Source organism: Globicephala melas, chromosome 1 (genome assembly GCF_963455315.2).
Source record: "Globicephala melas chromosome 1, mGloMel1.2, whole genome shotgun sequence".
NCBI classification, from domain to species: Eukaryota; Metazoa; Chordata; class Mammalia; order Artiodactyla; family Delphinidae; genus Globicephala; species Globicephala melas.
In genome coordinates this window covers 155,510,176-155,523,803 of record NC_083314.1, presented here as the reverse complement: position 1 = coordinate 155,523,803, position 13,628 = coordinate 155,510,176, and the positions used below count along the sequence as shown (strand labels likewise).

The 13,628-nt window shown below is 41.5% G+C and overlaps 1 protein-coding gene across 1 annotated transcript in view; it reads left to right on the top strand.

The window, feature by feature from the left end:
* The first annotated feature begins 377 nt into the window (after positions 1-377).
* Positions 378-13,628, top strand: part of ZMPSTE24 (zinc metallopeptidase STE24) — a 48,941-nt gene continuing 35,690 nt past the window's right edge. Inside the window, exons 1-3 of the mRNA XM_030868036.2 lie at positions 378-590; positions 2,562-2,708; positions 9,912-9,998. Coding sequence (XP_030723896.1) covers positions 468-590; positions 2,562-2,708; positions 9,912-9,998 — 357 coding nt within the window. The 5' untranslated portion in view covers positions 378-467. The remainder of the gene's footprint in view (positions 591-2,561; positions 2,709-9,911; positions 9,999-13,628) is intronic.

The window sequence follows — 13,628 nt, the reverse complement described above, 5'->3', positions numbered from 1 at the left end:
GAACGGCGCAGGCTGCAGCCCAGCCAGGGCAAGCCCCGGAACGAAGAGAAGAAATTGCCACTCGGGAGGCTAGAAAGCGGAGAGTCCGCGGCTCTGCCAGGCCCAGGAGGGAAGCCGGACCCTCGGCAGGAACACGCCGTGGAGGGGAGGGGAAAGAATGTCGGTGCAACACGACTCAGGGGAGCAACAGCTGGCGGAGGTCGGAACTCGGACTGTGGGCCGGAAGTGAGGAAGGCGGAGCTTATCCTGTTCCTGCAGACACTAGGCGGCCCTAGGGAGCGTCAGCCGGGGGAAGAGTGTCTGTGTAACACTGCGGGCTGAGCAGAGGGCGTGGGATGGGACGGGTGTCGGTATAGGAGCTCTAGGGAGGGACGGATATCGCTGTGACACTGCGGGGGATGCTCTGAGGGGACGGGTGTCGGTGTGGCACCAGTGCTCGCTGAAGGAGCCGGCGGAACGGGGTGGTCATGGGGATGTGGGCGTCGCTGGACGCGGTGTGGGAGATGTCGGCCGAGAGGCGTATCTTCGGGGCCGTGTTGCTCTTCTCCTGGACAGTGTATCTCTGGGAGACCTTCCTAGCACGGCGGCAGGTGAGCCTAGACAGGGCCCACCTGACCCCGACACCCGGCCAGCTCTAGGCCAGCCTCGGTCTCGACTCCAGGTCCCTGGATGATTGCTGCGGCCCCAGCACCGGCCTCGACCTTATGGGTCTCTACTGAGCCTCCTAACTTGGCCCGATGATGGGGTAGGCCTTGAGGGGATCTGGTGCTTCAGGACGTTTTCCGCAACGTGATCATGGGCCCCAGGCCGCTTAGGATCTGGTGAAAGGGAAGGCAGGGCTGCCGCCTTTTCAGGCCTGAGCTCTTGTACCTGCCCCACAGCTTCCTAAGGATTCTCGGGCCCAGACTTACTTCCTTTATTTTTGGCAGCAACTCATAAACCTTCAGAAAGAAGATACTAAAATTTTATAATCACAACTTCCCCACGATATTTGTGTCATGTTCAACCACAGCACTGGGAAGCCATTTTCTGAAAATGAAGATTTCTCAGTCCTTCCAAAGACCTGAACTCTTTTCCCTTTAAAAAATAAAAAAGAAAGAAAAAAAAAGTGTATATTGTTGTTTTTGCCCAAAGAACATTTTCTTAAAGGCTTCTTTATTGTTTTTATTCAAACAATTAAACAGTAAAGTAGAAAGTTACTTAATAACAGTTCCCTGGAGATAATCACAATTAACAATTTGATGGATTAGAGATATGAACTTTATTTATTTATTTTTTGGCCACACCATGTGGCCTGCGGGATCTTAGTTCTCCCACCCTGGCGGGCAGTAGAAGCTCGGAGTCCTAAACACTGAACCACCAGGGAATTTCTGAGATCTGAACTTTTAAATGAGATAGATTTGAAGTTTAATTGACCACTTTATGGCAGCCTTTCACTGCTGGTTTTCTTCTGTGTTGGCACTGAATCAAGTCAACTGTAATGGTTAGGAAAACCTTTCTTTTTTTAACTGCTGGAACCTTTTCCTTGAGCACTACAATCTTTTTCCTCTGCAAATTTCTCCTCTCAGATTACATTCTGTATGAATCTTTAAATTAAAAATTAAAAAATTTTCTATATCTGTCATTGTCTGGGTTATATCTAGATTTCTTTTTTTAGTCCAGGATATTCAAAGAGGTGTTAAGCTGTATAGCACTAGGTTCTCTGACTAGCTCTTAAGATAGCTTCATTAGTACAGAATGCTGTAGGCCTAGAGAAGATCCTTTGCAGAAAGTAAGCACGCAGTATGTACTGTCTAAATTGGAGTTGGGGTATTGAACATCTACCTACTTGTCTTACTTTAATAATAAGCCTAGTTACAGTAACTACTTTTCAATAATGTCTTCTTTCTTCAGTTATGCTTTCATGTAATGCCCTTTATCAAGGGTTTGGTAAGGTATCCAATAATAAATAGAGAATAGAGATTTATTGTAAAACCATTGTAGAAAATGCTGTCCATTATATTGTTTGGTATCTGTTCTCTGTATTATGTACCATGGGCTGAAATTACTTTCTAGAATTTGGTATAACGAGAAAGTTTGTCTTTCTTGAAGACCTGATCTGTTTCTGTCGTTCCTCAAATTTCCCTTAATTTGTCTTCTAGAATCAAATTTAATGACTAGCCACATTATCTGTTAAAACTCATGATTAGCATATTTACTTCCTTCTGTCCATGAATTTAGTTTCTATATTATAGGATGTGTGCTGTACCTGGAATGAGTAGTACTCTTTGTAATGTTACAATTTTGGTTTACCTCTGCAAACCAAAGTGTGTGACAGCTTTGATTTTAATTTCACCTAGTCAACTAGTTGCAGGTTCTCTCATGCTTTTACTTTCCTGCACGAGTTGTTTTAGTGGTCAGTGTACTTCATCAAACGCAGTATTTGTGTATGTATAAAGCAAATTCAACAGGCTTAAGTGACAAGTTAATGTTATAAACCAAAGTTTGATCGTAAATGACTTGTAATAAGTAATGAGTTAGCTTGACTGTTTCCTTAAGGTGTTTTCTTCAAAATATTTCAGAGACGGATATATAAAACAACAACTCATGTACCACTGGAGTTAGGACAGATCATGGATTCAGAAACATTTGAGAAATCTCGACTGTATCAGCTGGATAAAAGTACTTTCAGCTTCTGGTCAGGACTCTATTCAGAGTTTGAAGGCACTGTGAGTAATTTACTTCTTGGGGAGACAGTCTGTCAACTTATTTAATACTTTGGAATGTTTATTTTCATTTTTGTATTTTTGTGACACAAAAGAGGGTACCACACCTACAAATCCCAGAATGCTTTCTTAACCTTTGTTATTGATGGTAATGAGTGTGGAGCAAAACAGGCAGAAACATAACTATTTAGGCAGTTGAAAACTGTAGAATATGATAACTGTCACCCTGAGGCCAGGTATGAAAAAGAACTTTTTTTTTTTAATATTTATTTATTTGGCTGCATTGGGGCACGTGGGATCTTCATTGCTGCGTGCCGGGTCTTCCTTGCAACGTGCGAGATCTTTCAGTTGCAGCATGCGAACTCTTAGTTGAGGCATGTGGGATCTAGTTCCCTGACCAGGGATTGTACCTGGGCTCCCTGCACTGGAAGCGCAGAGTCTTACACATTGGACCACCAGGGAAGTCTCAAAAACGAACCTTTTGTTGTAAGTTATTCTTGTAGCAATCCCAGCTCCTCTTCCTGCCTCTCAACTCTGTAACCTGTCCTCTACATTGTAGCCCAAGGAATCCTGAAACACGATTCTGATCATGTTATTCTCCTACATAAAACCTTTTGCTGTCCCGCTGTTTCCTTCGGGGTAAAGTCCACATTTCTTGGCACGCTTTATGAGGTCCTTTTGACCTGGCAGTTGCTTACTTGAGCCTCATCTTTTTATTCCTTCCCCCAAATTCTTTCCGCTTCTTTATTGTCCATCTCATACCCAGCTTGGTTTCTTATGACCTTGAGTCTTTTCACATGCTGGTATCTCTGTCTGGGGTGCCCTTCCTCTCCCACTTTGTCTCCACTCTCTCACTGGGCCTGACAGATCCCTACTGTTCCATTAGGATCCAGCTGAGACATCATCTCTTCTAAGAAACCATTTGAAACTTCCCCATCTCTCAAGTCTGGTAAAGTAGCATCCCATTATTATTCCTATCAGAGTACTTAGCATATTGTATTGAATTTGCCTGTTTAGCTGACAGACTGGTAGTTCCCTAAAGATAGGGTACTTTAAAGTCTTGTTCATCATTTTATACCTAGTACCTGACATATAATAAGCACATAATTCATATGTATTGAATGAAATAATGAGTGACAGATAATTTTTACTTAGTACAACAGGGCCAGTCTTCCCCCATGCTAAAAGAAGAGAGGCTGTAAAGTACAGAGCCATGTTTCTCAGTCTTCTTTTCATGATCTCCCCTGGCCCCTGATCCTGGTACCTTTTTAGCCAATTTTCCTAGTTGCCCCTCCATGAAATTTTAATACCAGAGATATACTGTATGTTTGTTTCTGTACTGTATGTATACATATATATATATGTGTGTGTGTGTGTGTGCTTTACATATAAAATGAGTAAGATTCCCCCTGCCACCACAGACCAGTTCTTGGTTTTCTACCCCTAAGAACAACTGAAAGTGCATGGCGTTGAGGTTGAGAGCTGACTCTGAATTCAGGTGGCTTGAGTTTGAGTCTCAGCTGTACCATACCAGCTATGAGACCTCAGTCAAGTCACTCAACATTTCTGTGCCTCGGTTTTCTGTTAAAATCGTATGGTAATAATAGTTCCTCATTCATAGTGTTGGTGAGAGGATTGAAAATTAGTTAATGTATGTAGGATGCTTAGAATAGTGCTGGATCTGCAGTAAGTGCTCCAGAAGCATTGGCTATTGTGTTTTTATTTATTTATTTATTTATTTATTTTTGGCTGCGTTGGGTCTTCGTTGCTGCGCGGGCTTTCTCTCGTTGGGGCGAACAGGGACTACTCTTCACTGCGGTGCGCGGGCCTCTCATTGCGGTGGCTCCTCTTGCCGCGGAACACAGGCTCTAGGCGTGCAGGCTTCAGTAGTTGTGGCTCGCGGGCTCTAGAGCACAGGCTCAGTAGTTGTGGTGCACGGGCTTAGTTGCTCCTTGGCACGTGGGATCTTCCTGGACCAGGGCTCGAACCCGTGTCCCCTGCCTTGGCAGGTGGACTCCCAACCACTGTGCCACCAGGGAAATCCCTTGTTGAAATTTTTAAGGGCTACAAAATAGTGCAATATAAAGTGATATAAACATGAATAGAATCCAGAAGTTTATATTAATGAAAAATGGGTATATATTCTTTTTAAAAAATAAACTATTATTTAGAGCAGTTTTAGGTTGACAGCAAATTTGAGCAGAAAGTACAGAGCGTTCCCATACACCCCACGCCCCCACATATGCGCAGAACTCTCCCACTGTCAATGTCCGGAGTCACAGTGGTACATTTGTTAGAATAGATGAACCTACACTGACACATCATTATAACTCAAAATCCATAGTTTACATTACCATCGCCTTTGGCGTTTTCCATTCTATAGGTTTGGACAAAAATATAATGACTTGTATTCACCATTACAGTGCCATACAGAATAGCTTCACTGTCCTAAAAATCCTCTGTGCTCTGTCTATTCATCCCTGCCTCCCCGCTAATCCTCGGCGTCAACTCACCTTTTTGTCATTCCCATAGTTTTGCCTTTTCCAAAATGTTATATAGTTGGAATCATGTAGTTTATAGCCTTTTCAAATTGGCTTCTTTCACTTAGTAATATGCACTTAAGAGTCTCCCATGTCTTTGCATGGCTTGACTTTATATTCTTTTTGAAAAAATGCTCTGTCATAATTCCTCCAGAACTCTTTTAGGTCCCTCAGTACCACTAAGAGAAAGATTCCTAAATTGATAATAAGGTTGTAGGTACTTTCACCATAAGCATGTTTGCTGTAGACAGCTTTGCTGTAAGCATTTTCACCACATAACCAATTGACTGTAAGGCAATTTTGCAGTAAAAGATAAAATAATGAAAAATAAAAGAGGGGCATTAAAAAGGACATAAACACGTAAAATGAATAACAAAATTAAAAAGACTTCATTGCAAAATACAAAACATTTGAATACATTTAAAATGTGTGTGGATTCATGACAATACTGCACAAATAACTGATTTTATTTTGTGAATTGTACCTAAGCACTTGTCTTCCAAGTCTTCTGTTCATAGTATTTTATACAGTTTTTTTCTTGTTGATTTGTCTCATCGTTCACAATTGCACTTTTTCTTTTTTGCTAAAACTTCTTCCTTTGTTAAGAGAAGTATCAATTTTCAAATACTAGGAGGCATATTTGTAACTGAGCTCTGTATTGCGTTGTGAAAGCCTCTATACCATAGTTCGTTCTTGGTATGTAGTCAGATGTCCACTGATAGATGTTCCGAAGCTCTATGGGAAATGTGGGTTCAACTTTGCACCTTGGAGACCTCTTTCTCCTCCAAAGTAGTGTGTTTCAAAGTAAGAAACCAACTCTTGGGGCAAATCATCTGTCAGCTCAATAAAGCCATCAAAAACATTGCTAACTGGAGGATATACTAACCAGTTGAAACCAAACTGTCAACCCCAAAACTGTCAACCAGTTATTTTATCTTTCACAGCAAAATTTCCTTACAGCCGTTTGGTTATGCAGCGAAAATGTTTGCAGCAAGATATTTAAGGCAAAGAAGCTTATGGCAAAGATACAGACATGTAAAAATAATTGAGATTGGCTACCATAATTGCTTCCTCACTTAAAGAGAAGAAACTGGCTGTTTGTAGCTTTGTTAAATGATTACAAAATTGTCTAGTTAGTCACAAAATTTGCATTGACAAATATTGAATACTAAGACTAGTGTGGTTAAAGCAAAGACTCAGAGAAATTAAATGGCTTGCCCATATAATGGCCAAGTGACACTCACTGCTAAATGGGAGAACTGAATTTCAAACTCTGCTCTTCTGAGTCTTTAAAATTACACAGAAGAAACCATTTTTGAAACTCTAGGGACTGCAGCATGAAGGTGCTAAATTTATCCTTGGGGAATTAGTAAACTACATTTTCCATTAGATAGGAAGTATTTTGTGTTACTTTGAAATCCTGTTCTGTTTGAAAACAATTTCATTAATTCCTATTTTGTGTTGATTAAAATTAATTGGTTTGTAAGCTTTGGTCACAAAGAACAAGTGCAAAGATTAATTTAGACTTTTTTTTTGCCGTGGTACTTTCTACCTGAGGGAACATAAGAGGCCCTTGTGACAAATTACAGATGCCACTGTTCACACAAATGTGACAGAGCACCCAGCGATAAAATGTCCCCCCTTTCTGAGACAAACTTTCCTGATATCTCATAGGTGTCAATAAAGAGCCCTCTCAAGAAATGGAATGACTGGGGAGTAGAGTCGGACAGAGTAGAAAAGTTCAAATTACAGCTTCTCCAATTTCTGCTTGTTTCTGAGTCAGCAGTTTAGCCTCTTTGAGTCTCATTTTTTCTCCTCTTTAAGATGAGAAGAAGATAGATATTAAACCATATTTCATATGTTTTGTGGCAGGGACTGAGTAAGATAATGTAATGAAGCAATTAGTATAGTACTCAACACATAGCAATTACTTAGTCACTGGGTTTCTCTGGGCAAGTTACTTTAACATTTCTGAGTTTCAGTTGCCTTATCTGTAAAATCGAGATGACTATGCTCCCTGCCCTGCCTGCTTCTCAAGACGTTAGTGAAATAATATATGTGGAAGCACAGGACTTGTTTTCGCAGGCATCATTAGTTCTTTTTACAGGACATCCTATCAATACAGAGAAACTTCACTGTTCACCGTGTTTTGTTTTTTATTCCCCAAAGCATGCTAAGCAAGTTTGCAATAGCAGTTTCCAAATGCATTCATAAATGCATTCAAAGTTCATATTAAAGGTACCCTTGATACTTACTTAAAAGCTGGACTTTTGGAACTTCCCTGGTGGCGCAGCGGTTAAGAATCCACCTGCCAATGCAGGGGACATGGGTTCAAGCCCTGGTCCGGGAAGATCCCACATGCCGCGGAGCAGCTAAGCCCGTGCGCCACAACTACTGAGCCTGCACTCTAGAGCCCGCGAGCCACAACTACTGAAGCCTGAGTGCCTAGAGCCCGTGCTCTGCAACAAGAGAAGCCACCGCAATGAGAAGCCCGCACACCACGACGAAGAGTAGCCCCCACTCGCTGCAACTAGAGAAAGCCCACGTGCAGCAAAGAAGACCCAACGCAGCCAAAAAAAAAAAAAAAAGAAAGCTGGACTTTCAATAGTAGGTGTTCCAGCCTTTCCCCCAAAGCATTATAAATCCTTAATTCTGCATTATTTATTAGTATTGAGAATAGGATGAAGGAAATGCCATCCCAAGTCAATTAGTTCAACAAGTGGAGCATATACCACATACAGTGGTGCCAAAGCATGTCTTCTGGGAAAACAGTTTATATCCAAGATTGAGTTAGTTAAAGTAAAGTGGAAATAGCTGGATGTAGAGTTGAGGGGCCTTTAAAAAGGCAGTCTGTTAAAACAGTGATTTTCAAACTTTGGTGTACATCACATTTAACTGGAGACTGACTCTTAGGCCCCACTTCCAGTTTCTGATTCAGTAGTTCTGGAGTGGAGGCTGAGACTTTTCATTTCTAGCATGTTCCCAGCGACACTGATGCTGCTGTCCAGAGACCATATTTGCGACCCATGGTATTGTATCAATCCCCTGCATACTGGTAAAAGTCTAAGAGATGAATAGCATCAAGTATGAGTGTGATTGTGGGGAAATAAGAATGCTCAAGTATGGCTAATGGGAGTGTAAATTGATGTAAACACTTTAAAGAAAAAGCTGATAATACCAAATAGAGTTAAAACTCACCATATATTGGTCTAAAAAGGTGTAGAGTGTAAAAAGTAAGTTGTAGAATGATAAATACAATATGATATCATTTACATGTGTATATATATATATTCTTTTTAAAAAAAATTTTTTTTAAATAAATTTATTTATTTATTTATTTTTGGCTGTGTCGGGTCTTCGTTGCTGCGCGCGGGCTTTCTCTAGTTGTGGCGAGCAGGGGCTACTCTTTATTGTGGTGCACAGGCTTCTCATTGCAGTGGCTTCTCTTGTTACGGAGCACAGGCTCTAGGTGCTCGGGCTTCAGTAGTTGTGGCATGCAGGCTCAGTAGTTGTGGCTCGTGGGCTGAGAGTGCAGGCTCAGTAGTTGTGGCGCACGGGCTTAGTTGCTCCGCGACATGTGGGATCTTCCCGGACCAGGGCTCAAACCCGTGTCCCCTGCATTGGCAGACTGATTCTTAACCACTGCGCCACCAGGGAAGTCCCTGTGTGTGTGTGTGTGTGTGTGTGTGTGTGTGTGTGTGTGTGTGTGTGTGTGTGTGTGTGTGTATATACACATATATATATATATTCTTAAAAAGCATATGTAAACCGCTTTATTATTTATGGATACATATATAAAAATGGAAAGTAGATTGGAAGGACACCTAAGAAATATATGATAGTGCCCAAACCCCTCAAAGCCACAAGGAACCATGTCTGAATGGATGGGAATATTGTGCTTCTAACCAAGGAGTGTGATCACACTCCGGGGCTCCACAAGTGAAGAAACAGTACGTTGACTCCTCTGGGCAAAATGATTCCACGAACTTGGTATCTGTTGTGAGAAGTCGTGTTTTGTAAGCATGTATTCTTTTCACATTTTAAGAGCTGCTCCCTCATTCATATGTCTTATTGGTTTGGTGAATATCTGTGTTCGCTTTATCTGCCCAAGACAAAGGGTGGTGCTGAGAAAGTGCCTTACTCCTATGATACCCTGACTCCTACCTCAGGATTCACTTTTTCCTGACCCAGAGAAGGCTCTGATAGCTCATTCTGTCCCCCAACATGGTAGGTGGACATGACTCTGTACTTACACCGATACTAATGCTTTGTCCTAACCAAGAGGCTATTTCCTTTCAAGGAAAAGCCAGCTATGGAGCCATAAAGCCTGGCTCAAATTCCATTTCTTTCACTTGTTAGCTGTGGGATTTTCGACATGTTGCTTAGCCTTTCTAAGCTTAGTTCCTGATTATTAAGGTCTTTTGACAAAAGTTTTTTTTTTTCTCTAAACAGCTTTATTGAGGTAAATTAACAAATCATACAGTTCATCCGTATAAAGTGTACAGGCAAAAACCTTTTAACAGTGTAAACTTAGGATCTCAATTGGTTTGTATCTGTCTAAATGCATATTTTATCCTAAATAAGATCTCTCTCTTTTTTTAACATACTTTCATATGATAGTTTCTAGTACTGCTTCAATGTGACCAACATGTGCTTTGTTTTATAGCTTATTCTTCTCTTTGGAGGAATCCCTTATCTCTGGAGACTCTCTGGGCGGTTCTGTGGCTATGCTGGCTTTGGACCAGAATATGAGGTATGTCATTCATTAGCATATATTTGTCAGTCTTTCTTTTTCCTTGGCCAGCTTTCTACTAAAGTTAATTTTTTGGCTTCTACCGTTATTAGGCTTCTCTGTCTCTGCAGTCCTTGTTGACCTGTGTAGCATAATGCAAGTTACTGTAGCAAACCCCAGAATTTCAATGGCTTATTACAGTAGTTTATTTCTTAATCACATAATAACCCAGTGTGAGTATTTTGGGTGTCAGCAGGTGACATCTTTTATGTGGTAAGTCAGAGACCCAGTCTCTTCTTATATGGCTCTGCCATTCCCTAAGTGCCCCTAAGTTCTCTGCATCCAACAGGCAGATGGAATGAGAGGGTGAAGAAAGTACATCCCCTTCTTAACTCCCTTGGCTCCGAAGGGATACCTGTCCTTTGCATTCACATTTCATTGGTGAGCCAGTCATTTAGTCTCAGATGCAAGAGAGCTGAGTAATGTAGTCTCTGGTAGGCAGCTGCTTCTTGGGAACAACTCTATGAAAGGGGAAGCATGAATTATGTTGAACTCACGCTAAGCAGATACCCTGTGCCACACATGCTTAGCAGATACTTTCAACAGAGACAGAGAGTATACCTCTTAGAATCTCCACTGAGCTGCTTGAGTTGACTGCCCACTCTTCCAGGAATTCCAGTTATTGGAATCAAAGCCTTCGACCTGAGACTTTCTGCCTGTAACGGATGCTGGGACACTGCTTTTGATTCTTTCTTGGAAATTGCCAAGTCTGTTCTCTCCTTCCTGATTGTTTATTTGAAATGTTGGGTCTTATCTATACATGTAGGTACCTTGGGCTTTAATTCAGCTCATCCTGTATCCCTTTTCTGTGTACCGTTTTCTAAAGGAGCCAAACTCTTTAAGACCTCTTCTTCCTGTGATATCTCTGTATCTTTATAGACTCTGTCCTGACCTGCTATATGCGCTGTTAGAGTTTAACTGCATGTTCTCTGTATTGTTTCATAAAAAATTTAAGGTGGTTTTGTATAAACATGACTGGCTCCTATTTTAGTTCCCATCTTCAATGTCACTTTCTCAGAGAGGCCTTCTCTGACCACTCTCATCTAGAATAGCATCCCTCTGTCACTCTTCTTTTTTTTTTTTTCCCCAGCCGAGCCATGTGGCTTGTGGGATCTTAGTTCCTTAACCAGGGATTGAACCCAGGTCCTTGGCAGTGATAGCGCACAGTCCTAACCACTGGACTGCCGGGGGATTCCCCCTCTGTCACTCTTTAGTGAAGCATATCACCTTATTTTATTTTCTTTATAGAGGCACTTACCACTATTTGCATTTATCTTACTGTTTATTCGTTTACTTTTTATCTGTCACCCTGACAAGACTTTTAAGCTCCAAGGGGACAGAGACCTTACGTATTTTCTTCACTGCTGTGACTTGTGCCTAGAACAATGCCAATCATGGTGTAGGTATTCCATAAGTATTTGTTGAACGAATAAACCCAATTTATATACATACATATAAAAATATTCCTTACGTTAATGGGACATATTTTATATAATGTTCTGAGACATTATTTTTGTATTTAACAATGCTTTAGAGATCTCTTCCTGTCTGTTTATATAGATCTTTGTTTTCTTTAATGGCTGCATGGTACTGGCAGTCCTCACTCTGCACAGTTCTGATATACACACATTTCACTTACCATGGTTTAGTTAGTAACACCAGTCCCTCAGCAGGTTTAAATTTCAGTTACCACAGTATGTTACAGGCATAAAGTACAAGTTCCCTGCTAGCTCTTCAGTTCACAGATCACTGTGCAAATAACAGATGCTCATGCAGTGACCAATCATGTCAGTCTTTTCAAATTCTGCTGGTGACTGGTCACTGCACATCTGCTATTCAGTGATTCAGAGCGTGCAGTCGTCTTGCCTCCTGGTCTCCCGGCTATACATCCACATGACATTTTACAAAGATGGATCACTGAAAGAGGGAATTGGCCAACAAGGATGAAAGTGTAGCAAAGAAATAGAAGATGATAACACTGGAATTGAAATTCAAATCTAGGAACTTCCCTGGCAGTCCAGTGGTTAAGACTCCACGCTTCCACTCAGGGGGCATGGGTTCAATCCCTAGCTGATGTACTAAGATCCTGCATGCTGTGCGGCGCGGCCAAAAAAAAGAAAAAGAAATTCAAATCTAATGTACATGGTACAGAGGAAACAGCTGACCACATTCCCACCTGAAACAAGCTTTTTTGGGTTTTGTTGTTTCATAATGTATGAAGCACTAAAATACCCTTTCCCTGGATCCTCACCAGTACTTATTATATACATGATCTTTAACTTTTGCCAGTCAGGGAAAAAATGTTATTGTGCTGTTATTTTATACAACTTATTGAATGGAACTTGTTGAATGGAAAAGTCACTTATGAAGCAACATAAGTAAGTAAAAGTGTGTGTGAATATCCATACAGATTTTTAATATAACTAGTGTCCTGATGATGAACATTTAGATTGGTTCAATCTTCCTTCCTCCCTCCCTCCCTCCCTCTCTGCCTTCCTTCCTTCCTTTCTTCCTCTGCCCGCCTCCCCCAGCTCCCTTCCTTCCTATGTTGGGTCTTCGTTGCTGCACGCGGGCTTTCTCTAGTTGTGGCGAGCGGGGGCTACTCTTCATTGCAGTGCATGGGCTTCTCATTGCAGTGGCTTCTCTTGTTGCGGAGCACAGGCTCTAGGTGCTTGGGCTTCAGTAGTTGTGGCACACGGGCTTAGTAGTTGTGGCACACAGGCTTAGTTGCTCCGCAGCATGTGGGACCTTACTGGACCAGGGATCGAACCCGTGTCCCCTGCATTGACAGGTGGACTCTTAACCACTGCGCCACCAGGGAAGTACAGTTCAATTTTTCTTAATTGCATACACTCGTGCCCATCCTTGTACACATGTCGTTGTGCACATATTCCACATCTATAAGAAGTCTGAAATAGTATATACCAAAATTCCAAAAGTGGTTTTCTCAGGAGAGAATTTTGGCAATTTTTATTTCCTTATTTTTGCTTATCTCTTAAGAAAATTCAGCAATGAACATCTACTTCTCATATAATTAAAACCAATTTCTTCACTAGAAAAAGAAGAAGAAAACTAAGTGGACCTCAGCTTATCCTTAGGCATAGGCAGTGTGTCTTTTGGCAGGACTTTCTGCTTTCCAAACTACCAACAAATGGTCTTATAATCAGTGTCCTTATTTTTTGACAGTGATATTTGGCCCAGCCTTTTTCAGCAGGTAATCAACTTAATGACTCAGGATGCTCCAGAGTTCTGTTGCCACATTATACATATAAGATGGAATGAATAGGTTCATCTCAAACAAGAGGTGAACTGTGCCATCAGGATGTTTTGGTCTGGATCACTCTGCCCTCATGGCGCAGCACTTTATAATGTTCCGTGTCCTGGAGTCTTCAAGTGTTCACTGATAGGGCTAGAGCCCAGATCTTGTTGCCTTTGAGAAGCTATGAGTCAAAACCCCTTCCCCTCACTGCCCAGTAGATCTTATTCCTAGGATATTTTCTCCTTCCTGAATTAGAATTAGAGATCTTCTGAGAAAAACTCCTGGAGGTTTGTGTATTCTCCAACTTCCCCAGTGTGACTGTCACAACTCCT